Source organism: Bubalus kerabau, chromosome 16 (genome assembly GCF_029407905.1).
Source record: "Bubalus kerabau isolate K-KA32 ecotype Philippines breed swamp buffalo chromosome 16, PCC_UOA_SB_1v2, whole genome shotgun sequence".
NCBI lineage: Eukaryota > Metazoa > Chordata > Mammalia > Artiodactyla > Bovidae > Bubalus > Bubalus kerabau.
The window spans coordinates 75,241,876-75,265,132 of NC_073639.1; the positions used below are offsets into that span (position 1 = coordinate 75,241,876).

At 50.6% G+C, this 23,257-nt stretch overlaps 1 protein-coding gene across 3 annotated transcripts; it reads right to left on the bottom strand.

The window, feature by feature from the left end:
• Positions 1-6,635: 6,635 nt before the first annotated feature.
• On the bottom strand, positions 6,636-17,904 carry PRAME (PRAME nuclear receptor transcriptional regulator). 3 transcript variants are annotated; one of them, XM_055549689.1, is made up of 6 exons: positions 17,752-17,901; positions 16,015-16,114; positions 11,181-11,247; positions 9,583-9,902; positions 8,689-9,297; positions 6,636-7,512 (listed from the first exon to the last, which is right to left on the bottom strand). In XM_055549689.1, the coding sequence occupies exons 3-6, from the start codon at positions 11,214-11,216 to the stop codon at positions 6,936-6,938; spliced, it is 1,542 nt and encodes a 513-aa protein (XP_055405664.1). In that variant the 5' UTR covers positions 11,217-11,247; positions 16,015-16,114; positions 17,752-17,901; the 3' UTR covers positions 6,636-6,935. The 3 variants fall into 3 exon arrangements, with proteins under 3 accessions (XP_055405664.1, XP_055405663.1, XP_055405665.1); XM_055549688.1 differs by lacking the exon at positions 16,015-16,114 and having other exon boundaries at positions 17,752-17,904; XM_055549690.1 differs by lacking the exons at positions 11,181-11,247; positions 16,015-16,114 and having other exon boundaries at positions 17,752-17,904.
• Positions 17,905-23,257: the final 5,353 nt, after the last annotated feature.

The window sequence follows — 23,257 nt, forward strand, 5'->3', positions numbered from 1 at the left end:
GTGTTCACCTTAAATTTACACAATATATGTCCACTGCATCTCAATGAAGCAGGAAAAAAAAAACCTGACCATTAGAAAGAGCTCGTTTTATACTCTTTTAAAACGGTCGATGGTGAGTGCTGTGCCTAGTTGCTCAGTTGTGTCTGACTCTTTGTGACTGCATGGACTGTAGCCAGCCAGGCTCCTCTATCCGTGGAATTCTCCAGGCAAAACCCATGGAGTGGGTTGCCATGTCCTTCTGCAATGTTGGTGAGTATCAAAACCCAAGGCTAGGGACTTCCCTGGTGGTCCAGTGGTTGAGAATCTGCCTTCCAATGCAGGGATGGTGGGTTTGATCCGTGGTTGGGGAACTAAGATGCCACATGCCAGAGGGCAGTAGAACCAACAAAGGATCCTGCATGCCACAACTAAGACCCGAGGCAGCCAAATAAGTAAATAAAAATAAATACTTTTTAAAACTCCATGCTATTTACATTCTTCTGGATATATTTGAAAGCATGATATTAACAGTTTTATTTATTTATGGACACACCATGAGACTTCCTGCAGGATATTAGTTTCCTAACCAGGGACTGAACCCAGGTCACCAGAGTGAAAGCATTGAGCACTACCCACTGGTTTGCCACGGAATTCCTAGTTTAATTTACTTAAAGGGTTTATTTTTATTGTATGCCAAAAGGTGCATCCTTTGCAGTGTTTGCACTTGTGACAAAAACATTTTGGATGTCAATTTTAAAATGTTTGCAAAAACTTAGCGGAAAGAAAGGAAAATTTTGACTACTTACTTAGGCTTCTAGGCTTCCCTGATGGCTCAGACAGTAAAAAATCTGCCTGCAGTACAGGAGACCGGGGTTTGATCCCTGGGTCAGGAAGATCTCCTGGAGAAGGGAATGGCTATCCACTCCAGTATTCTTGCCTGGAGAATTCCATGGACAGAGGAGCCTGGGGAGCTACTATCCATGGGTTTGCAAAGAGTCGAACACAACTGGACGACTAACACTTTCACTTTCATGTGCTTCTAAAGATTGCTCAAATCTCAGAATCACCTGGGACATCGTTAAACATAGAGATTCCAGGGCTGCATATCACACCTAAGAAACTCAAATTGCCAGAGGTGGGGGCCTGGGAATCTGAAAGTTCAATGTTTGCCTCACTTGATTCTGAAGTGAAGTGTATCCCAGGGTGTAAAATCCTCCAATACTTTGGGAAACATTGATCTGTGGTGGCTCAGCGGTAAAGAATCCACCTGTTAATGCAGGAGACCTGGATTCAATCTCTGGGTCGGAAAGATCCCCTGGAGGATGAAATGGCAACCCACTCCAGTATTCTGGCCTGGGAAATCCCATGGACAGAGGAGCCTGGCAGGCTACAGTCTATGGGGTCACAAAAGAGTCAGACACAACTTAGCAACTAAACCACGGCAGTGAAAGTGAAAGTCGCTCAGTCGTGTCCGACCCTTTGAGACTAGAAGGGTCCTCCAGGCTAGAATACTGGAGTGGGTAGCCTTTCCCGTCTCCAGGGGATCTTCCCAGCGCAGGGATCAGACCCAGGTCTCCCGCATTGCAGGCAGATTCTTTACCAGCTGAGCCACGAGGGGAGCCCAAACAACAGTAAGAACATGTTTAAAATACCCCAGAATCTACTCCTTCGGGAGGCCCTGAGGGTCGAGGTCAGGAATTCATTTTTTCTTCTTGTGACACGCTGAGCACCTGCCTTGGGAGGAGCGGGTTGTTGGTAATTCAATAAACCAACCAGATGCTGTAGCTGGAGCTGGGAGTGCATCCTCTCCACCACCCTTCAGAGATTCTAGGACCTCCCCACCCTCTCTTGGGGCTTCTGGATGTCCTTCATATTGAAGGAAGTTAGGGTATAAGCAAAGCCCAGAGATCTGGATCCAAACTTCTCAGTTTGGGCCACACTTGCAAATCTCCTGGGCTGTGCTTCTTAACCTTCAGTGAATCTAAGGAATTGCCTACGTGTCTTGTGCAAAAACACATTCTCGTCCAACAGTTGTGGGTGGGGCCTCAGGGTCTGAGTTTCTCACAAGCTCCAGGTGTTGCCCAGGCTACTTAAAGTGTCCATATTAAACAGTGAGTACTAGAGAGCTTTTGAAAAGTACTGATGTTCTGGTTGATTCTGCCGGTCTTACTCCATACCCCCAGAATCAGTATCTCCAGGAATGGGACCAGGGAGTCAACATTATTAAAGGTCTCAGATATTTCTAAGGAGCAGGTAGGGTGCAAATGTGTAGCCAGGCAAATCACCCTACCATCAACCCTGTTTGGGCCTTCACTGTGTCCTGCAAAATCCATATGTTGAGGGGACTTTCACAATGGTCCAGTGGCTAAGACTCTGCACTCCCAGTGCAGGGGGCTGGGCTGCGGTCCCTGGTCAGGGAACTAGAGCCCACATGCTGCCCAGAAGACTGAAGACCCCACGTGCCACAAGTAAGACCTGGTGCAGTCAAAGAAATGAATGAATTTTAAAAACTATCTGTAGAAGTCCTAACCCCCAGCACTTTGGAATGTAACCGTATTTGGAGATAATACCTTTAACGAGGTGATTAAGTTAAAACGAGGTCACTAGGGTAGGCCCTAGACCAATCTGATGGTTCTCTATATAAAAAGAGAGAGGGGAATTTCCTGCAAGGCCAGTGGTTAGGGCTCAGAGCTTTCACTGCCAAGGGCCCAAGTTCAATCCCTGGTCTGGAAACTAAGACCCAGAAGCGAAGCAGCACAGCCAGGAAAAAAAAAAAAAAGAGGAAATTAGGACACACAAGACATCAAGGACGCGTGGACATAAAGGGACAGGAGGACACGAGAGTGCAGCTGTCTGTGCATCAGGGAAAGAGACCTCCGGAGACACCACACTGTCACCACCTTGATCCTGGGCTTCTGGCCTCCAGAACTGGGAGAAAACGTTTCCTCTTGTTTAGGTCTGTGCTATTTTCTGGTGGCCACCTTAGTACTTTAACACATTCTTTAGATCAGGGGTCCCTAGAGAGGGCTCACCTCAAGGACAGGTAGGGGGTATGCAGGTGATGACTCAGCTCCCAGGGGACTCCCACTCATCAACAAATGCCCACCCGCCCAGATTTTCCAGGACACAGCCTGCTCCTGTGGACTACGTCTTGCAGACCACTGCTGCTAAAGGTCCCCGCCCAACTCTCTTTCTGGCCCCAACTTTTTTTTACTTCTCTCCTAGACTGTGAGGGACAGAACCTTGAGAACAGAGCAAGGCCTGTGCTCAAACCATCCTGGATGTGAAGGGGAGTGTGTTTTAACCAAAAAAAAAAAAAAAAGGAAGAAAAACCACAGCAGTCCAGCAGAACACACTGAAGCTTATCACCAGATGTACAGAAAAGCCTTCACATGTTAGGTTAGGAAGAAGCAGAGGACATGAGTTCAGCCTCTTCTGCAGGGAAGGTTTCCAGGAAGGACAGCATGCTTTCTGTAGATGGGTTGAGAGCAGATGAATTTATTGGAAGGCATTTGGGTCTGTAGCCAGGAAAGGAATATGAGTGGGGAGGGGATGTGTCGTCCTTTAGTTCTACTTCCAGAAGTTTCTATGATATGGACCATGGTCACAGGGCTCCCAGAGGTCAGGGAGAGAGGAATGTCTGGTGACTTCATCAAAGCCTGACCCATAGAAGGCTGCCTCTCAGCAGCCAACGTCAGACTTCTGGGCCGTCTGCCAGGCTCAAGAAATGACCTCCTGGGAACTCTCTGGTAGTCCTGGAGTGGTTAGGACTCTGCACTTTCACTGCTGAGGGCGTGGATTCCATCCTCAGTTGGGGAACTAAGATCCTGCAAGCTGCGTTGGCAGGCCACCTAAGAAACAAAAACAGAAAGACAGACATGACCTGTTCCCACCTTTCCTTCCATGGACAATCCCAAGGCCAACTCCAGTCCAGGTCCATTGCTGTGGTCAAGGAGGAAGCTCCCTGGCGCTTGTGGCCATGGAGTGAAATGTGGTCAGCCTGAGTGTCCACCAACAGGGCTGGGCATCTCACACCAACTGAGAACCCAGTACCCAGGAGGAGATCAGGCCCTCAGGACACAGGCTGGTGCCTGCTGACCTACAGATCAGGGCTGTGTGAGAAGTGGACTCTACAAGGTGGCCAGAAGGCATGCCTTTCAAAAGGGCACTCATCCAGGTGGCCAGCCTCTACCCACTTCCTCCATCTCTAGGGGAGAGCTTGGTGCTTCCGTTGTTCTCATAAACCTTTTCCTCTTCTACTCTCCCTGGGACAGCTTTTTCTCAAGAGACTGTTGTTGTTAATTTGCCCAGTTGTATCTGCAATCCCATGGACTGCAGCGCGCCAGACCTCCCTGTCCCTCACCATGTCCTGAAGTTTGCCCAAGTTCATGTCCATTGCATTGGTGATGCCATCCAGCCGTCTCATTCTCTGTCGCCCTCTTCTTCTGCCCTCCATCTTGCCCAGCATCAGGGACTTTTCCAGTGAGTCAGCTGTTTACCTCAGATGACCAATATAGCGGGCCTTCAGCTTCAGCATCAGTCCTTCTAACAAGTATTCAGGGTTGATCTCCCTTAAGATTGACTGGTTTGATCTGCTTGCTGTCCAGGGGACTTTCAGGAGTCTTCACCAGCACCACAACTCGAAGGCAACAATTCTTTGGCGCTCTGCCTTCTTTGTGGTCCAGCTCTCACAACCGTACTTGACCACTCGGAAGACCATAGCCTTGACTATATAGACCTTTGTCGGCAGAGTAACATCTCTGCTTTGCAACACACTGTCTAGGTTTGTCATAGCTTTCCCGCCAAGAAGCAACCGTCTTTTGATTTCATGGTTGCGATCACCATTGCAGTGATTGCTCATCCCAGGAAGAGGAAATCGGTCAGCACTTCCACCCTTTCCCTGCTACTGGCCATGGAGTGATGGGGCCAGAGGCCACGATCTTAATTCTTTTAATACTTAGTTTTAAGCTGGCTCTTTTACTCTCCTCCTTCATTCTCACCTAATCAGTGCAGAGCTTCTGGCTTCTTGCTGCTTCTGCTCTCAGTTCTAATTCCCTGAGTAAGAAATCCTAAAAGGATGGTTTCGCAGCTTAAATGCAAGGGTGGGACAGAGAGGGACCAAAACATAAGGGACCATGACACATTGAAAAACTCAATGACGACTTGCACACCTGCTTACCCACAGGATTAAAGGTGAAGTGAAAGTGTTAGTCAGTCCTGTCTGATTCTTTGTGACTCCATGTACTGTAACCCGACAGGCTCCTCTATGGAATTCTCCAGGAAAGAATACTGGAGTGGGTAGCCACTCCATTCTCCAGGGGATCTTCCCGATTCAGGGACTAAGCCTGAGTCTCCTGCATTGCAGGTGGATTCTTTACCAGCTGAGCCACCAGGGAAGCTCAAATCAAGGTGATGCTAATTTCCAGGACATTCCTAGATCAAAATTTTGGTGGTCCATTGCGGTCCCAGCTCCTTAGGTCACAAAAAGGGGTAGAGTTGGAGCCCTCCACTCTGAAGGGGTGCTGTTATTTTGTTTAGTTGCTAAATCTTCTCTTTTAAAGGACTTGGTCTCAGCAAAGAGCTCTGATGGGCAAAGAGAATTAGTTAAAAGCCTTAGTGCTGCCAGGTTGGCAAAGAACCAGGATTTGGAGGAAATTTTATCTTTACCATGTGGCTTAAGGTAAAAACTTAAGGATTAAGGCTTTAAAAAAAAAATTACAGATGAATCACACCAAGGAGAAAAATGCCGAGTTACACTCAACACTGAAATACTGAACTCAGAAGTGACTTTTTTTGATGATTTGGAATGGATTTCCATCAGCCTTTGAATAAATAATTGTGTAAGGTTTTATTAATGCAAAAACAAAATAAAACCTGTGGGGATATTAGTGGCATGAAAGCACATATAGACAATGGATTCAGGGATGTTGGGTTGTCTCTTAGAACCTGGAGGCTTCCCTGGCTGCTCAGATGGTAAAGAATTTGCCTGCAATGCAGGAGACCCAAGTTCAACCCCTGGGTTGGGAAGATCTCCTGGAAAAGAGGATGGCTACCCACTGCAGTAGTCTCACCTGTAGAATTCCATAGGCAGAGAAGCCCGACAGGCTACAGTCCATGGGGTCCCAAAGAGTCAGATACGGCTGAGCAGTGGGAAGGTGGGCACAGGCTGGTGAGTCCCAGAGGCTCCAGATGGTCTGCAGGTGAATAGCCCCAGGACTCCGGGCCTGACTTTGCACAGTGAACCCATCTTGACACTGCCCAGGGTCCGAGATGGAGGCTTTGCATCTGCTGGATCCACTGGGGAAAATGCTGGAGTCCAGGGCCTGGGTGGGGTTAGCAATGAGAGTCCCTTGGAAGAAGGTTCCCTCCAGCGGTGCTCACTCCTGGACACTTAGTTTGTTCCAGGCCCTGAGGACGCACCTTGTATGTGATGACAGATTGCACAGCCTCAGAAATAAGTGAGGAGGTGGATGCCCTGGAAATGAGAACCACAGGGAGTAGGTAAATGGTGCCCTCAACTCCTGTAGCCGATCCTTGCCTATCAGAGAGCATCTAGGCCCCACTCACGCTCAGGCCCTTTTATTTAACCACTAACAGGAGAGTCATGAGTTTAAAGGAGAGAATCATGGTCACAGATCACAGAGGACACCAAATGATTGACACTGAAGTTCCCTTTATTTCTTTGTAACAATCCAACACAGGGGTAACGACCCCATCCACCTCCCAAGCCCAAACTCCCCCTCCAAAATTTAGATTCACATTTCTAACTTTGTAGGAACACATCTCTCCAAAAATCCCACCAACCCCTCCCCCCTGCCCACTCTAAATCACCTTTCCTTTTCCCGCATGCACTGAACAACTGTCTGAAACTGTGGTTTGTGTTCCTTCTAGATGCACTGAGGTCTGGGTGGCAGTGTCCCAGTGCCGGGGACAAAGCCTACAACTCGTGAGCTGGGCTAGTCGGGCATGTAGCAGGGGCACAGGCTGGGCTCAGGGTCGTAGAAGGTCCGGTCACCACAGTATGGACAGGGGTTGGCGCTGAACCAGACCATGCTGGCCCGCCCAGATGTGCACAGCAGCTGCTTGAGCCGGGCGTGCAGCTGAGCCAGGCGGCCCAGGTGCAGGGTGCCATGCACATCCTCATAGCTCTCCAGGGGTGCCGGGTACAGCACGTGGCTCAGCTTGCTCAGCCCCACGGTGTGGTGCAGCAGGCTCTCCAGCACGGCCATGGAGATGGGGTTGCCACAGAAGCTGAAGGTGGTGAGCTGGGAGCAGCGGCTCAGGGAGGGCAGGAGGGCACTGAACTGGGAGTCCATGATGCCGCACTCATCCAGGTCCAGGTCCTGCAGGGTGGCCGAGGTCCTCTCGATCAGGACCTGCAGGGGCTCCAAGCTGAGGCCGGTCAGGTTGACCCCGCTGAGGCCCAGGTCCTTCAGCAGGCCGACGCTCGGGCACTGCGACAGGTACATCAGGTCTGACTCCGAAATCAGGCAGTTGGTGATCGACAGGGTCTGCAGAGGGGTCTTCAGGCACCTGGGGAGAGACAGGGCAGTCAGTCCCAGGGACGGAGGTGGCGGGCAGAGGGATGTGGGCAGGAGAGGACTTTTTCACCGGAACACAGGGCATCTCACTGGCTTGGAGCTGGCCTCTCACCTTGACGGGAATGCAGGGGGTCTTCCGGGGGGAAGGTCATGCTCACATGGGTATGACCTCCCCCTGCACAAAATGATGAAGTATTTTCAATGTGGGAAACAAACAGTAAACAAATGTTATTTGCCTATTTCAGCTTACTAGTATTTGGTTAGCAGGAATTAAAATGTTTTACAGGACACGACTAGTTGAATTCAACAGCAGGCTGGATGCAGTGGACATGGGCTGGGGGGTCCCAGCAGTTACACACGATCCCTGGGTGAATATCCCCCAGATATTCAGGGGCCACAAACCGTCCATCACCACCTACAATTCTTTTTTTTTTCTTTCTTTCTTCTGGTTTCTCAGTGAACATATTTATTCCTAATGCTTGGAGTTTGCAGCTGCCAAAAAGGGAATCAATGCAACTCATTCACACAGACAGATTAGGCTGCATCCTCTCAGCTTTTATCACTGTGTTCAAGGCAGAGCGATAACCTGTTATTGAGGATTTCCTATGTATTCAGAAGTCTTAGAGGAAAATTATAATTTGGACTTAAAGAGATTGGAGCCACTTTAACAAAAATGCTTATTTGACTTTTCTTCTTCTCTGGACTGCTTAGGAGCCACAATTTTCCCCTCCTGATCCCTTCTTGTCATCTCCAGAATCATCCACTTCCCACAGCTCACCTGGAGCCTAAAACAGCTCAGGACAGAAGGGGCAGGTGGGAGGGAGAGACAGAGCTTCGGACTTCAAACCTCACTCCTGATGGACCAACGTCCTTCTCGCTTAGTTATCTGCCATTATCTCAGCTAAGACATGACTCTCTCGGAAAGAATTTCCAAGGGCATCACACCAAGCCCCCACTATGCGGACTCTCAGAAAGGAGTCCCCTTTGACAGCATTTAACCTAGGCCACGCCTCTGACCCTAACCAGGGAGGTGACCTGACAAGACGCCCAGGGACAGAGCGGCGGCATCGTGAGGACTTCCGAGTGGCCAGGCACCCTGGCAATGTCCCCAGCGGGCACGAAACAAGAGAGGCCTGCTCTGGTCTCTGGAGCTGGCGCCACGCCTCACCTGAGCACCTGATGCAGGCGGCCCTCGAGGAAGGAGATGGAGTCCAGGTAGAGCTCCTGCAGGTGGGGCAGGCTCAGGAACTGGGCGGTGAGCTGGCCAACGCAGTGCTCCTCCCGGTCGGGGGCGGTGCGCGGCAAGACGCGCACGCGCGACAGCAGCAGCCGGCGCAGGTTGCCCATCCGGCCCAGGTGCGGCAGGAACCTGCCCAGCGTGGCCAGCTTCCAGGTGCAGTTCACCTCCAGGTCCTGGATGGAGTCGAGCTGCACCAGCTTCAGGATCCTCCTGATGCTCTGCACGGGGATGGTGAAGAGTCTCAGCTTCTGGCAGCGCAGGCGCAGCAGGCTCCTCCTCTGCTTGGCCTTCTTCAGCAGGTAGCAGAGGGTCTCATCCAGCGGGTCCTCCTTGAGGCACAGGTCGACCAGCACCTCCACAGGGGCTCGCGCAGGCTTCAGACCCCCCTGGGAACCCTCTACCCTGCTCCTCTTCTGCATGGGCTGGGCTGGCTCGGGCTCCAGCAGTGAGCACACGCTGGCCTTGATGCCGGACCACACAGTCCAGAAGTCCTGGTGGGCGTTCCGGCGCAAATCCAGCACCTGCAGCTTCCACCGCCTGTGGGGCCACGGGGCACACGCTGAGCTGTGCAGAGGCTGATGGGCACCAGGACCCCACGAGGGCTCTGCACTCCACACACCACAGCTCCTCCAGCTTCCGGGGCCCCCTTGGTTCCCACTTTAAGGGACACTGCGGGGGAGGCCCACGTGCCTTTTGTCCCCTCTGACCCTCAACCAGTCCTGTACACCCAAACGCCTGTTCCCAGGTGACCCCTCATCTTCCTGCCCTGGCTGCATCTTGCTCACACCCCCAGGCCCCACCAGTCTGCCAGGTCGACCTTACCTGGGGCGGACCTCCTCAGCAAGCAGGAGGTCCAGGCCATCGAGTGCAGCCTGGAAGGTCTCCAGATGAGGCTGGTGGTCCTTCATCAGGGCCCCCAGCGGGAGGCAGGCGAAGGGCCAGGCCTGCACCATCGCCTTCACCGCATGGGTGTGCCTCCCGGCAAAGGCCGCGGTAAACAGCGGCGGGAAGAGCTCGACGGGCAGCTCCTCCAGGGCCGCAATGGCCAAGGTCTCATTCCGCAGCAAGCTCTGGCCGGCCAGCTCCAGGAGTCGGGGTGGGGCCTGGACGCCCATCCTGAAGAACCTACTCCGGGGCGAGTCCTGGGGGGATGTCAGAGAGCAAGGGGTGCGGGGTCCTTCTCCAGCCAAGGAACCGGGGAGACCCTGCTGTCCCTCCACCCTCAGGGAACCCAAGACAGGGTCAGAGACATCCTGTGGTCACAAAGTCACAGCTTTGGCCCCACTGGCACCAGGACAAGCCTCTCTCCCGGCAGCAACAAAGGGACAAGGTGACCTCTTGCCCCATCCCTTATCTACTGGCTGCTACATTTAATCCCAGCCCTGCTGCAGGTAGACACCTAGGAGTCTGACAGCTGACCCCACTCTTTTCAGAGAAAGCTTCTGATTATTACTCAAGGGCTGAAAACAGCAGTAAGGAGTTTAGCCCAACACAGCCTGTCTCTAAACTCCAACCAGTAACTTACGCGATGGGTGCTGTCATGTCACTTAATAAAAAGACATACCTTTCACTGTGTGTCTCTTCTACAAATGTTATTACCGTTCGGTTCACTGGAGCAAAGCGCTCACATTCAGAACAAAGCCTCCACTCTTTAAAATATTCTACAGATTTTTTTTTTTTGTATTCCATGGAATTAAAAAACAGATTTTAGCTTTTAAAACAAAAAGAAACCCCAAAAACCCTTTAAGCTAGTAAAATCACAAAACTATAAAATGATATGAACTATAATCACTGCTCACACACTAAGATGTAAAATGTCACCCCAAATTCCTAATCAGATGCCTTTCATTAAGTCAACTGCAGGAGCGTCCCTGGCAGTTCAGTGAGGAGGACCCTGTCCTGCCACTGCAGGGGCAGTGTTCTATCCCCGTCAGGGAGCTACGGCCCCAGATGCTGCTCGGTCCGTCCCCCCGCCCCCTGCCAAATTCTATTTCGTTAAGAAATACCAACGGTCTGTACAATTGGCGAAAATCAGAGAAGAAACCAAACTGTCTGGGATAAAGGTAAAACTCCATGTAGAAGCAAGAGCAAAGCGTGCAATTGCCAACGTGATGGAAAGGCAAGAAACTTCTCGACAGGATCGTGGCCTGCGTGGCCTGTCCCATGAAGACCCCGGCAGGTACAGCTGTCAGAGCCTGAGGCTCCAGCGTGGAGCAGTGTGCTCAGGCCTGAGTCCCTCTTCGCCTTCCAGGACACGCTTTTCAGATTCTGGCTAAAATTTCCATTTCCGGCTAACGTGCTATCTTACTACTAGATCTCCATCCAGCTAAGGCTGAGTGGGTTTTTACTTTCTCACTACATACAACTGATGGGAACCTGTGTCTGTTCACAAAAGCAAAATATAAAAGAAGAAAACCAACCTGAAGGTACATTCGTTGGGGGAGTCTGGGCCACATCAAAATCACCCAAATGTTCACATTCAGACAGCTTTGTGCGGATGGTGATGTCACCCCAGAAGAAAAAGAAACAGAGTAAGATTCCCGAGTATCGCACTATCACTTACACATTACGCCAGACAGCGAAACACATGCCCGTTCGCGGGGGAACAGAGGTGTAATGGAGGAATGCTGGGTCCTACAGATTTTGAGGGTCCAGGCTCCCTTTGACTTGGTCAGGTCAAAATGACACCCAGGAGCTGGCCAGGAGAACAGAGGGACCAGACATTTGTAATGAAACCAAGGAAAGTACCCAAGACAAGTGTGTTTTGTTTGGAGGAATTTAAAGACTTTTCTTAGGCTCAGTTCAGTTCACTCGCTCAGTCGTATCCAACTCTTTGCGACCCCTAGGCTTGAGAAATTGCCAGCAGAGGGAGTGGCTAAAAAGGGACTGAGTGGATCCTTTAAACCCAAGGCAAACCCAAGATCCATGCTTCCTCCCTCCCTGGAGGCAAAGGGCATTTCCTCCCTGAAGCTAGGAGATTAAATTTAGGAATGTGGGTTAGGAGAGAACAGTTTTGGCTGGCCAAACCTGGGACACGCCTTGTTCTACCTAAAAGCCACCGAGGGGTTAGGGCTCTCCTCACTTCACTTTCACTTTTCACTTTCCTGCATTGGAGAAGGAAATGGCAACCCACTCCAGTGTTCTTGCCTGGAGAATCCCAGGGACAGGGGAGCCTGGTGGGCTGCCGTCTATGGGGTCGCACAGAGTCGGACACGACTGAAGCGACTTAGCAGCAGCAGCAGAAGGGAAATAAACGTGGGCCAAGGACACAAATCTGTGTCAGCAAATGGCTGCAACCGGAGGCTCAGGCGTCCCCCTGCACATCCCAGCCTGGGCTCTGTCCAGCGACCTGTACCCTCACCATGACCTTCAAAGGCTCCTTCCCAAGTGTAGCTAGGTAACCTGACGTTCCCTCAGCGCCAGTGAACAATGCAAAGCGCCTTCAAAACCCCCACCCCCCACCCTTCTCCCTCCCCTAAGGTTCTCACTTACACAGATTCTGATGGGAGCTCAACTTTAAGCCCACAAATACAATTCTGTTTTCCCTCTGCTCTGCATTAAGCACAGGGAGCAACACGGACTTTCTCCCCAGGGAGGTGCAAAGCCTGGATCAAAGGGTCTGGGGTGAAGCCCCTGCTGGGCTGGCTGACACGCTGGTTCTGCTGTGGTCTCAGAACACAGACGGACGGAACCTCTCCACCCCTGGCATTGTGATGCCCCAACAGTTCTTCTATTTGGAGGGTGAGAAGGTGGCCTTCCCTGAAGGATACTCTACAGTTTGGTAACTTCCTAGAGATGGCATTCACCAAATTCCTACCATCCCCATCAGCAGCCAGAGATGTGGCTGTCCCTTAAATAGAGCTAAAACCCTAAAATAGGGTTAAGCTGGAATATGCCTTGTGGGCATTTTGACTTTGGCAATCACCTTGACCAATCAGCTTCAGGAGCTCAAGATAATCATCAACAAAGATAATCATCAAGTCCTGATTAAGGAGCAGCCATGAGGACACTGGCACTCTCCCCCACTACCTCAAGTAACTTTCAGAGAGAAGCCGAAGTTCACCCCTGGTTTCTTTTCCAGCCTGGTGAGCCTGAGACAGCCAAGGCAGGATGCTGTCATGCTCCACGAAGGAGGAACCGGAAGACCCACTTGGGTGAAGATGGATGGATGGACAGATCTGCCCCACTGAACATTAGGAAGAGATAGCCGACTTCACAGGGATTTGGGGAAACAGGAAACAGCAGAGGTCTAAGCTTGGGATGTTTCCATGGAAACTCAGCATCCAGGAGATCTAAGGATGCAGGAGGGACCACTGTCTTCAAATGATCTAAAAATGGGAAGTATCAGCCAAAAAGTCTTTCGGAGCGAGGCAGGGGACAGGCCTCTGTCCACCTCCAGCTCCACAAAGTCTGTTTGTGCAGGGGACTCACTGGACACAGAAGCACCAGGGGCTCATCTGCATGAAGACGTGTTCTTCCTGCCCAGTGTCAGGTCGGCCCAGGACAACTCCCAGGACCCAGGCATGAGTCAGCCCGGGGGACATTTCTATCTGTTTTTGTGTTGCACAGGCTGGTGCAGCCTCTGAGCTTGTTTCGGGGTGGGAAGAGCTCATTCCCTCTCTAGTTGCAGAATTCCTTCTGCGACTGCAAAGCATCTGCTCCCCAGGGCCTTCCTGGGGGTCTTTGGAATGCATCTGTGCCCAAAGAGGCACTAGAAATGCTGTAAGATGACCTTTCCTGGCTTTTGGAGGAAAACCACAGCCTGGCTGGTCCTCAGAGGCCCCAGGCTGACAAGAAGCCCTGGGGACCCGGCCTGCAGCAGACAAGATCCCACCTGGAGTTCCAGCATGTCTGTCCTCCCTCCACTCTGGAGTCAGATCTCTTCTCACCCTGAAATATTCTACCCTCTCTACGAGCCCTCTCTGCCTCTTCCTGTGCTTGGCAAGACTGATTCAATGACATCCGCTGCTGCTGCTGCTAAGTCGCTTCAGTCGTGTCCGACTCTGCAACCCCATAGACAGCAGCTCACCAGGCTCCCCCATCCCTGGGATTCTCTGGGCAAGAACACTGGAGTGGGTTGCCATTTCCTTCTCCAATGCATGAAGGTGAAAAGCGAAAGTGAAGTTGCTCAGTCGTTTCCAACTCTTCCCGACCCCATGGACTGCAGCCTACCAGGCTCCTCTGCCCATGGGATTTTCCAGGCAAGAGTACTGGAGTGGGGTGCCATTGCCTTCTCCTTAATGACATCTAGACCTAAGCAAGAGAGGCTCCCTCCTTCTTCCTCCCCAGTGACGCCTGGCCAGATGTCCAGGTCACCCTAACTCTAGCCGGTTACTCCTGAGCGTGGTGCTTCTAGAGGCACAGCAGTAGGGTGGAGTGGGCGGGGGGTGGGATCTTGAGGGTCCACTCCAGGCAGGTAGGACTGCAGGACTGGGCAGGGGGTAGCCCAGAACAAGGGGGAGGAAGGAAATGACAGCAGAACTAGGGGCCTGGTCTCCCGGCTCTCAGAGCTGCATCTCATTTCCTGGAGCGGTGTCGGGATCACTGAGGGCACTGCGGCCTGCATTTGGGGGCTGGGAGCGTCCCCAGGTGGTAGGGACGTAATAATAGAACAGAATGATCAAACAGTTAGCTCGATACTCCATGAGGGAACTGTAGATAGAGAAGACACTTTACGGGGTTTTGGGAGACCACAATAAGACTAATGACACTCAAGAAAGTAATGGGAAAATTCTGAAACATGTAGGCTTGCTCGATTCATAAAGCAAACAAGTTGCTTAGCATCAAAGCCAGGTTGGCTTGCTTAAACCAAGCTAATGCTTAGCAACAAAACCATGCAACAGAAGCATGAGACATGCCCCAAACCGTAAAACAGTGGTGGCATAAGCCTTACACCCTGCCTAGTGAGCTCCATGAGTTAATAACCCCCACAACATGCTCTTCGGCCCCTAAGACATGTTCTTTCCAGAATGCACCCCCAAACAATAAAACAATAGCAGAAAACAAGACCTACAACCTGGTCATCAAGTTAATGACCCTCCAAAACAGGCTCTGTGCATACAAAACACAATCACTTATGGAAAGGTGACTTTTCAAAATGAAAGACCTGCATTGTACTGAGACCTGAAAATATTTTCCCCAAGTAATATGACAGGGAAGTCTAGTGTGCTGCAGTCCATGGGGTCACAAAGAGTCGGATATGACTGAGCAACTGAACTGAACTATGATGGTCCTAGCCTGACCATTTAGAGCAGGACAAGTAAACTTCCCTGCCCTGCCTGGGGGAGGCACTGATGACGGAAACGTGCTGTCTACTCAAGAAAAAGATCTTTCCCTTCTCCCCTGTTTCTCTGGTTGTCAAAGTGTAACTGAGTACATAGGGCAGCACAACGCTTGTGAACCTTCCAAATGTCCTAGTCTAACAAATCACTTCTTTTCTAGCACTTCGCTTCTCGCCTAATTTCTTTCTAGTATTAAGTATTAGTCGCTCAGTCGTGTCCAACTTTTTGCGACCCATGGACTGTAGCCCACCAGGCTCCTCTGTCCATGGAATTCTCTAGGCAAAAATACTGGAGTGGGCTGCCATTTCCGACTCCAGGGGACCTTCCCAACTGTACATAAAGGAGACTTCATTAATGTACAGTAGAGGATACCCCCAGTTAACCTGTTACAGAAGACTGCCTCTTGAGTCTTTAAATTCTATACCCTTTCTATACCTCTGCTTGGCCGATTGTTTATTTAGGTTTTAAGGTGAATGACCTGGGGCTATTTGTTCCGTCATGACACATAAAGGATGTGGTGCCAGAGCTCTTTGGAGCCCTGGAAACAACACCTAATGGTTTCACAGGGTCTGACTCCATTTCTCTCGGCCTAGGGGAGATGCCAGAGGCTGCCCCCTCTTCTTACCTCCAAGGGCACATGGAGGGAGCAGTGAGACTGGACACACAGATGAGAGAGGCGCAGAGAGAAGAGGGCACGGGCTGCCTGGGAGGGGGTGTTTCTAATATTCACAAAGTGGCTGGGGGGCATCATTCCCGGTGACCCGGAGGGACACCTCGTGAAACCATCATCTTCGTCTTCTAGTTAGAAGTATGTATGAAGGAGGTGACATACAAACACAAGTATAACTAGTGCTGTTTTCTGTTGGATATAAACGTTAACAGAGGAAACCCTAAGTGTTCTCATCCAAACGAAAATACTTTTTCCTATTTAATTTTGTATCCATATGAAATGATGAATGTTCACTAGACTTACTGTGCTCATCACTGCAGGATGGATGTAAGTGGACTCATGATGCTGAACCCCTTAAACTTACACAGGGCTATATGTCAATTTTATTAATATCTCAGTAAGACTGCAAAGAAAAAAAAAAAGTCACGATCTTCCACTCCGGGTGTCTGAACAAACGAAAAGCAAGCAAGCCTCAACAATAATGACAGGCAAAGCTGATCTGTACGATGGAGCAGGGCCACCAGGGTGGCCACTCATGCTGGAACTGCAAAGCCAAACTTCATAATCTAAGGCACAACTATGATATTTTTCCACTGCCATTCCATATTTTTTTAAAGTTAAAGCCTGGGCTCTGATCGCACTCTGTCTGCACAGGAAGGGGACTGGCTGGCAGCCCCAGGCTGGCCCTTTTCTCCCTCTGCTCTGAACTCCCCTGGATTCATGACCTTGACCTCTCCTCTTTCCACATCTTCCTCCTCTCAGGGTCCTGGCCCCAGTCTGTCTTGACACAGACACTCAAGAGTCTGCAGCTCTGGGACAGAGGGTCCACATATTCTGCTCTGGAGGCAGCAGTGATACTGGGGGTTACAGCCAGGTGTGCTGGGACCAGCACCGCCCAAGGGCTACCCAGCCCCCCCAGTGCATAACATTGTCCTTGCCCTTGGGGTCCCTCTCCATTCTCCATTCCACGTCTGGCCACACAGCCTCCCTGGCCTCCTCCAGCTGCAGCTAGAGGACTCACTCTGTTGCCTGAGTGCTTTCTTTCCAGGAGCACCTCACTCCCAGGGGTCCCACACTTAGGGAGAGCAAAACTTCCCTGGGCTCAGCACCCAGCCCTTGCCCAATACCAAACAGGGGTCGAGTGTCTGGGGTCTGAAACCAGCCTCCCAAGCACAGGTTCTGAACCTAACCGTGGCTTCGGCAATGGGTCCCCAACACGCTGCAGCTGCGTCTACTAAGACACCAGCAGGACCAAAGCTCTCAGGAAAATGACGTGGGAAACTAAAGGGTGCTCATCCTCCTCCTGACCTGAGGGCCTCAGGCCACAGAAGCTACCCAGCTCCAAGATGACCAGCACGGAGAGGGCACCAGAGGTGGCAAAGGGGACCAGCTTCTCTGAAGAGGACTTCCACCCGCACTGGTTCAGCTCACAATGGCCTCAGGTCCTCAAACACCTGGTTTCCCTGGTCTCTATCCTCTGAGTCACCCGTCACCACTCAAGCCTGAGAGCAAGAACCAAACTGCTCCAAAAACAAGACGGTGTGTTAACGTGTATTTAGGATGCTGGAGGATAAACTGAAAACTGGAGGGCCAACACCGCCATGCGAGTGCAAGTCTCCTCTTATCTCCAAATCTGAGCAATTTCTCAACGGCTGGACCAGCAGACAATCGAAGCGCGGAGCTGGTGCTCGGGTCAAACGGCCCCTCCTCTAAGGACACTGACCACCGTCCCGCAGCCCCATTTCTGTCCCTTTCTCGGCCCTCCATGCCCTGGCACCTCCAGAGGGAACCCCACGTCCAGTGCCAAGCGGCGGCAGACCCTGGTTCGCCGGATTATTGCGTCCACAGCATGGCTCCGTGGCCTCTTTACAAAGCACGTGGCCCCGGCTGGCTCCTCACCCACTTTGGCCTTCACGCCAGGCCCCGGTCCCAATAACTCGTTTTAGGGCGGCAAATAGAATTGGGGGTCCGTGGGGGCGAGCCAGGGCCTAACTCAAAGTCACCTTGTGGGAAAGCTGGGGACCCAAGGCGGGAACTTACGGTTTGTGCGGCCGCTCCTCGCCACGTGATCCCTGCTGAACGCTGAAGCGAGAGAAGCGGTGACTCGGCAGTGTCCGGAAACCACGCGACCCAACCAATCCCAGCTCCTGTTTCCTCCTGGAGCAAATCTCACGAGATCTTGGGATTGCGAGTGGGGTCTCCCAGGAAGTCCAGAAGGGGCTTATCTTAAGAGGCGGGGAGGGCACGGAGAGAGGGGGAGGGTTGGTGCCTGTGGCCACGCCCACTGGACTGGCAGGGAGAGGAGCATTAGGGTGGGGTTTGGGTGCGGTGGGGCTGGGTTGGGGTAGGGTGAAGCTGTGTTTTTCTGAAGGTGGGGGTCTGGCGCTGGGCCCTTGTCATCCCAGTGACCCTAAATCTTTAACTACAGGCCATCGGCAGGTCCTGGTGGCTGAGAGTAAAGGCAGGGCAGTAGGGATGGCTGTTTAGGCAGGCACCACCTCCCTCCCTCCTCCCTGCCATTCCGCCAGACATCCCTGTGCCTGTGAGCTAACAGAGCTTAGGGTGTCCGGCTACACACATGGATGCATGGGTGGATAGATACTTAGGAACATGCAAATGAGGGCTTAGTGTTGATTCCCCTGGACTTGGAATTGTTACCTGAAACAGGGCCGATAAAAACTTCATTTTTTCACCTTGGAACAGGAGGCTCAGCCCTCCCCTCCTTCCTCTCATCCAGACTCATTCAACATACATTTGTCCTTGAGAGGCTGCTGGTGCAATGCTCAAGGAGATACATGCTCATAAATTTTAGAGTGGAAATAGAAAGAAAAAAAAAAGAATACCACTGTTTTAAAATTGTTGTTGTTGTTCAGCTGCTCTGTCGTGTGCAACCCTTCACAATCCCATGGACTGCAGCATGTCAGGTTTCCCTGTCCATCACCAACTCCCAGAGCTTTGCTCAAACTCATGTCCATGGAGTTCATGATGCCATCCAACCATCTCGTCCTCTGTAGCCCCTTTCTTCTCCCACCCTCAATCTTTCCCAGCATCAGGGTCTTTTCCATTGAGTTGGTTCTTTGCATTAGGTGGCCAAAATATTAGAGCATCAGCTTTGGCATCAGTCCTTCCGATGAATAATCAAGGTTGATTTTCTTTCAGATTGAGTGGTTTTATCTCCTTGCAGTCCCAGGGGTAAACATGACTGTAATTCATTCATTTTATTTCTTCAAGCAGTGCTCACAATGTTCACCTATTCCTGGTGGTAGATTAGGCCTGCATGTAGAACAAGGGGTGAAAGTTACAGGAACCCCCACTCTCCTGGGATACATGTAATTCATACTTGTGAACGTTGTAGAGAAGTGTGTCAAGAAGTCCAGAAGATGGTCACTAAAATGATAACACTGGCCATGGTCAAACACTTTTCTATATTTTGGGGAACCACTTCCATCATACATGGAACAACATGGAAGAACAGACTGGTTCCAAATCGGGAAAGGAGTATGTCAAGGCTCTATACTGTCACCCTGCTTATTTAACTTTTACGTGAAATGCTGGATGAAGCACAAGCTGGAATCAAGATCGCTGGGAGAAACAGCAATAACCTCAGATACACAGATGACACCACCCTTATGGCAGAAAGCGAAGAAGAATTAAACAGCCTCTTGATGAAAGTGAAAGAGGAGAGTGAACAAGTTGGCTTAAAACTCAACATTCAGAAAACTAAGATCATGGTATCTAGTCCCATCAGTTCAGTTCAGTCGCTCAGTCGTGTCCGACTCTTTGCGACCCCATGAATCGCAGCACGCCAGGCCTCCCTGTCCATCGCCAACTCCCGGAGTTCACTCAGACTCACGTCCATCGAGTCAGTGATGCCATCCAGCCATCTCATCCTCTGTCGTCCCCTTCTCCTCCTGCCCCCAATCCCTCCCAGCATCAGAGTCTTTTCCAATGAGTCAACTCTTCGCATGAGGTGGCCAAAGTACTGGAGTTTCAGCTTTAGCATCATTCCTTCCAAAGAAATCCCTGGGCTCTAGTACCATCACTTCATGGCAAATAGATGGGGAAACAATGGAAACAGTGACAGACTTTATTTTGGAGGGGCTCCAAAATCACTGCAGATGGTGACTGTAGCCATGAAATTAAAAGATGCTTGCTCCTTGGAAAAAAAAGTTATGCCCAACCTAAACAGCATGTTAAAAAGCAGAGACATTATTTGCCAACAAAGGTCCATCTAGTCAAAGCTATGGTTTTTTCCAGTAGTCATGTATGGATGTGAGAGTTGGAGTGTGAAGAAAGCTGAGCACCGAAGAATTGATGCTTTTAAACTGTGGTGTTGGTGAAGTCTCTTGAGAGTCCCTTGGACTGCAAGGAGATCCAAGCAGTCCATCCTAAAGGAAATCAGTCCTGAACGTTCACTGGAAGGACTGATGCTGAAGCTGAAGCTCCAATACTTTGGCCACCTGATGTGAAGAACTGACTCATTGGAAAAGACCCTGATGCTGGGAAAGATTGAGGGCAGGAGGAGAAGGGAATGACCGAGGATGAGATGGTTGGATGGCATCACCAACTGGATGCACATGAATTTGAGTAAGCTCTGGGAGTTGGTGATGGACAGGGAAGCCTGGTGTGCTGCAGTCTGTGGGGTCACAAAGAGTCAGACATGACTAAATGACTGAACTGAACTTCCATCATAATTTTTTCCTCAACTTACTTATTTTGGAAATATGATTTATTTCAGAAATATGAAAAAAATTCTGTCATGGTAGCTCAGTAAAGAATCTGCCTGCAAATCAGGAGACGTGGATTCATCCCTGGGTTGGGAAGATCCCCTGGAGAAGGCAATGGGTAACCCACTCTGGTATTCTGGCCTGGAGAATTCCATGGTCTATATAGTCCATGGGGTCACGAAGAGTCAGACACAACTGAGAGATTTAACAAAACAGTCTCTCTCTCTCTCTTTTTAGCCATGCCTCACAGCTTGCAGAATCTTAGTTTCCCAACCAGGAGTTTAACCTGGGCCCAAAGTACTGAGCCCTAACCATTGGACTGCCAAGAATTCCATACCTGCACAGCCTCTGGTCTCCCAGTCTGCTGCAGGATTAAATTGATGAGGCAGGCTTTGGAGAGAATCCAGGATGGCTGGTGTGCGTTCCCAAGGCCAAATGTCCAGATTTGGGGGAATCATCATTTTAGAAAATCCTTTTGGGGTCTCTAGAGATGAGCACAGAGGGAGAGCAAGGCAGGAGCCTTCAGGGGCAGGGCAGCATCCGTCCACCCTAGACTCAGACTCAGGGCTCTGACAGGCACGGGCTTGCCTATGAAGAGGGTAGGAGGCCCCTCCCCAGGGGTGTGTGTGGTGGAGGGGGGACATTAGGTGTGTGTAGAGAGAAACTTAACTAGAAGAGCAGGTCTCTCAACCCAGCCCCTTCCTGGCGGTGCCAGGGCATCTGCCCACTCCCCTGGGTACTAAGCCTCAGGACTTGGAGCAAAGGACGAGCCGAGATGCATCCAGTCCATTGAAGGTATGGATAGAACAAGAGGCAGAGGGAGGCGGAACTTGCCCCCGTTTCCTGTCTCACTGTTGTCTCATCTTTCTCTGTCTTCAGACTGGGATTTAGAGCATCAGCAACTCCAGTTCTCAGATCTCAGGACCTGGACTGAATTGCACCGACAGCTTTCCTGAGTCCGCAGCTTACAGACTGTGGGGCTTAGTATTATCTTAAATAACAGACATTATTATCTTAGCCAGGGTCTAAAATAAAAAGCCCCAAAACGGAGTTCCCTGGCCGTCCAGTGGTTAAGGCTTTGCCTTCCAGTGTAAGGGATGCAATTCGGTCCCTGGTTGGGGAACTAAGATCACACATGCCTTGTGGTCAAAAAGCCAAGACACATGAAACAGAGCCAGTATTGTGACAAATTCAATAAAGACTTAAAGAGTGATCCACATCAAAAAATAATCTTATTAAAAAAAGCACAAAGAATGCTTAAAACACTTAAAACTCAAGCAATAGCCATGAATCAAAAACAATCAGTTCTCCCCAAACATCTTCCTCTTTCTTCTTCAATCCCTGAGTCAGCCTTTCGCTTTTCCCGTCACTGGCCATGGAGTCACCTCTCTTGTGCACCTGTTGTCACTCACTATGGACACTTGCCTCGCAGGTGTGACCTGGTGCCTAGGCTGTGATGGGATGAGCTAAACAGTCTTGGGTGAGGGTCCGGCTACCTGGTGGAGCAGATGACACATCCCATCCTGGAGGGAGTTAAATGACAAAGAAATGAGCTTAGTGGGGGTCAGGGGGCCTGGTACTGAGCTGAATGAGGAAGGGGGAGGTGGGAGGGTGTGTGTGAGAGCGAAATCACATCAGTCGTGTCCGACACTGCGACTCTGTGAACTGTAGCCCGCCAGGCTCCTCTGTCCGTGGGATTCTCCAGGCAAGAATACTGGAGTAGGTTGCCCTGCCCTCCTCCAGGGGATCTTCCCAACCCAGGGATCGAACCCAGGTCCCCTGCATTGTGGGCAGATTCTTTACTGTCTGAGCCACCGCAAGAATACTGCAGTGGGTAGCTATCCCTTCTCCAGGGGAACTTTCCGACCCAGGAATAGAACCAGTGTCTCCTACATTGCAGGCAGATTCTTTACCAGCTGAGCCACCCGGGAAGCCTGGGCTGTGGTCTGCAGGGTAGCAGTCAGACACAACTCTGCAGCTAAACATGCAGGCAGCCACAGGAGGCAGCAAGGGCCCGGATTTGGCAAAGGTACTTGTGGCTTATACCGTCCTATATGCAGTGTCTAGAACTGCTTCCCACGGACCCCCCTTTTATGTACCAAAATGTTTATGCTCCAATAAATCATCTTCAGAAGGGCTAATAAATGGCCCAGGGCTCAGACTTGGATCTCAGAGCACTGTAGGGATAAGACGGAGGGCAGCATGATGACCCTCCCCAAGGAAGGGGACAAGGAGGAGCTGGGGAGCCGGGAGAAACAGATTGGGACTTTGGGACTAGCATATCTATTGTCCACAGAATGGATGAACACCAACATCCTACAGCAGAGCATAGGAAGCTGTATTCAATATCCTGTGATAATCCATAATGGAAAAGGATATGATAAAGAATGTGGAGGTTCATATGACTGAATCACTTAGCTGTACAGGAGAAATTAACACTACAGTGTAAATCAACTATACTTCAATAAATATTTCTTTGTTTTTTCTCCTTTTTAAAAAGTTTATTTATAAAAAAAAATTTTTTTAGCATGACATGCAGCATCTTCCTTCCCCATCCAGTGATCAAACCCAAGCCCCCCTGCAGTATTGGTGTGGAATCCTAACCACTGTACTGCCCAGGACAAATTTTTTAAAATTAAAAAAAAAAAAAAAAAAGGAGTTGAGGAGGGCTTCCCATGTGGTCCAGCAGTTAAGAATCAGCCTTACAATGCAAGGGATGCAGCTTCCATCCATGGTCAGTAACTTAGATCCCACAGGCCACAGAGCAATTAACTCCATGCACCCCAACTAAAGGGCTCACAAGCCACATTGAAGACCCA

Excerpts from the sequence above, each read along its gene's own strand:
- PRAME (XM_055549688.1), bottom strand. The coding sequence starts at position 11,216 with ATGTGGCCCAGACTCCCCCAACGAATGTACCTTCAG. Across the intron at positions 9,298-9,582 it reads GCTGAGGAGGTCCGCCCCAG|GCGGTGGAAGCTGCAGGTGC; the intron begins GTAAGGTCGACC and ends GTGGCCCCACAG. Across the intron at positions 7,513-8,688 it reads CGCCTGCATCAGGTGCTCAG|GTGCCTGAAGACCCCTCTGC; the intron begins GTGAGGCGTGGC and ends GTCTCTCCCCAG.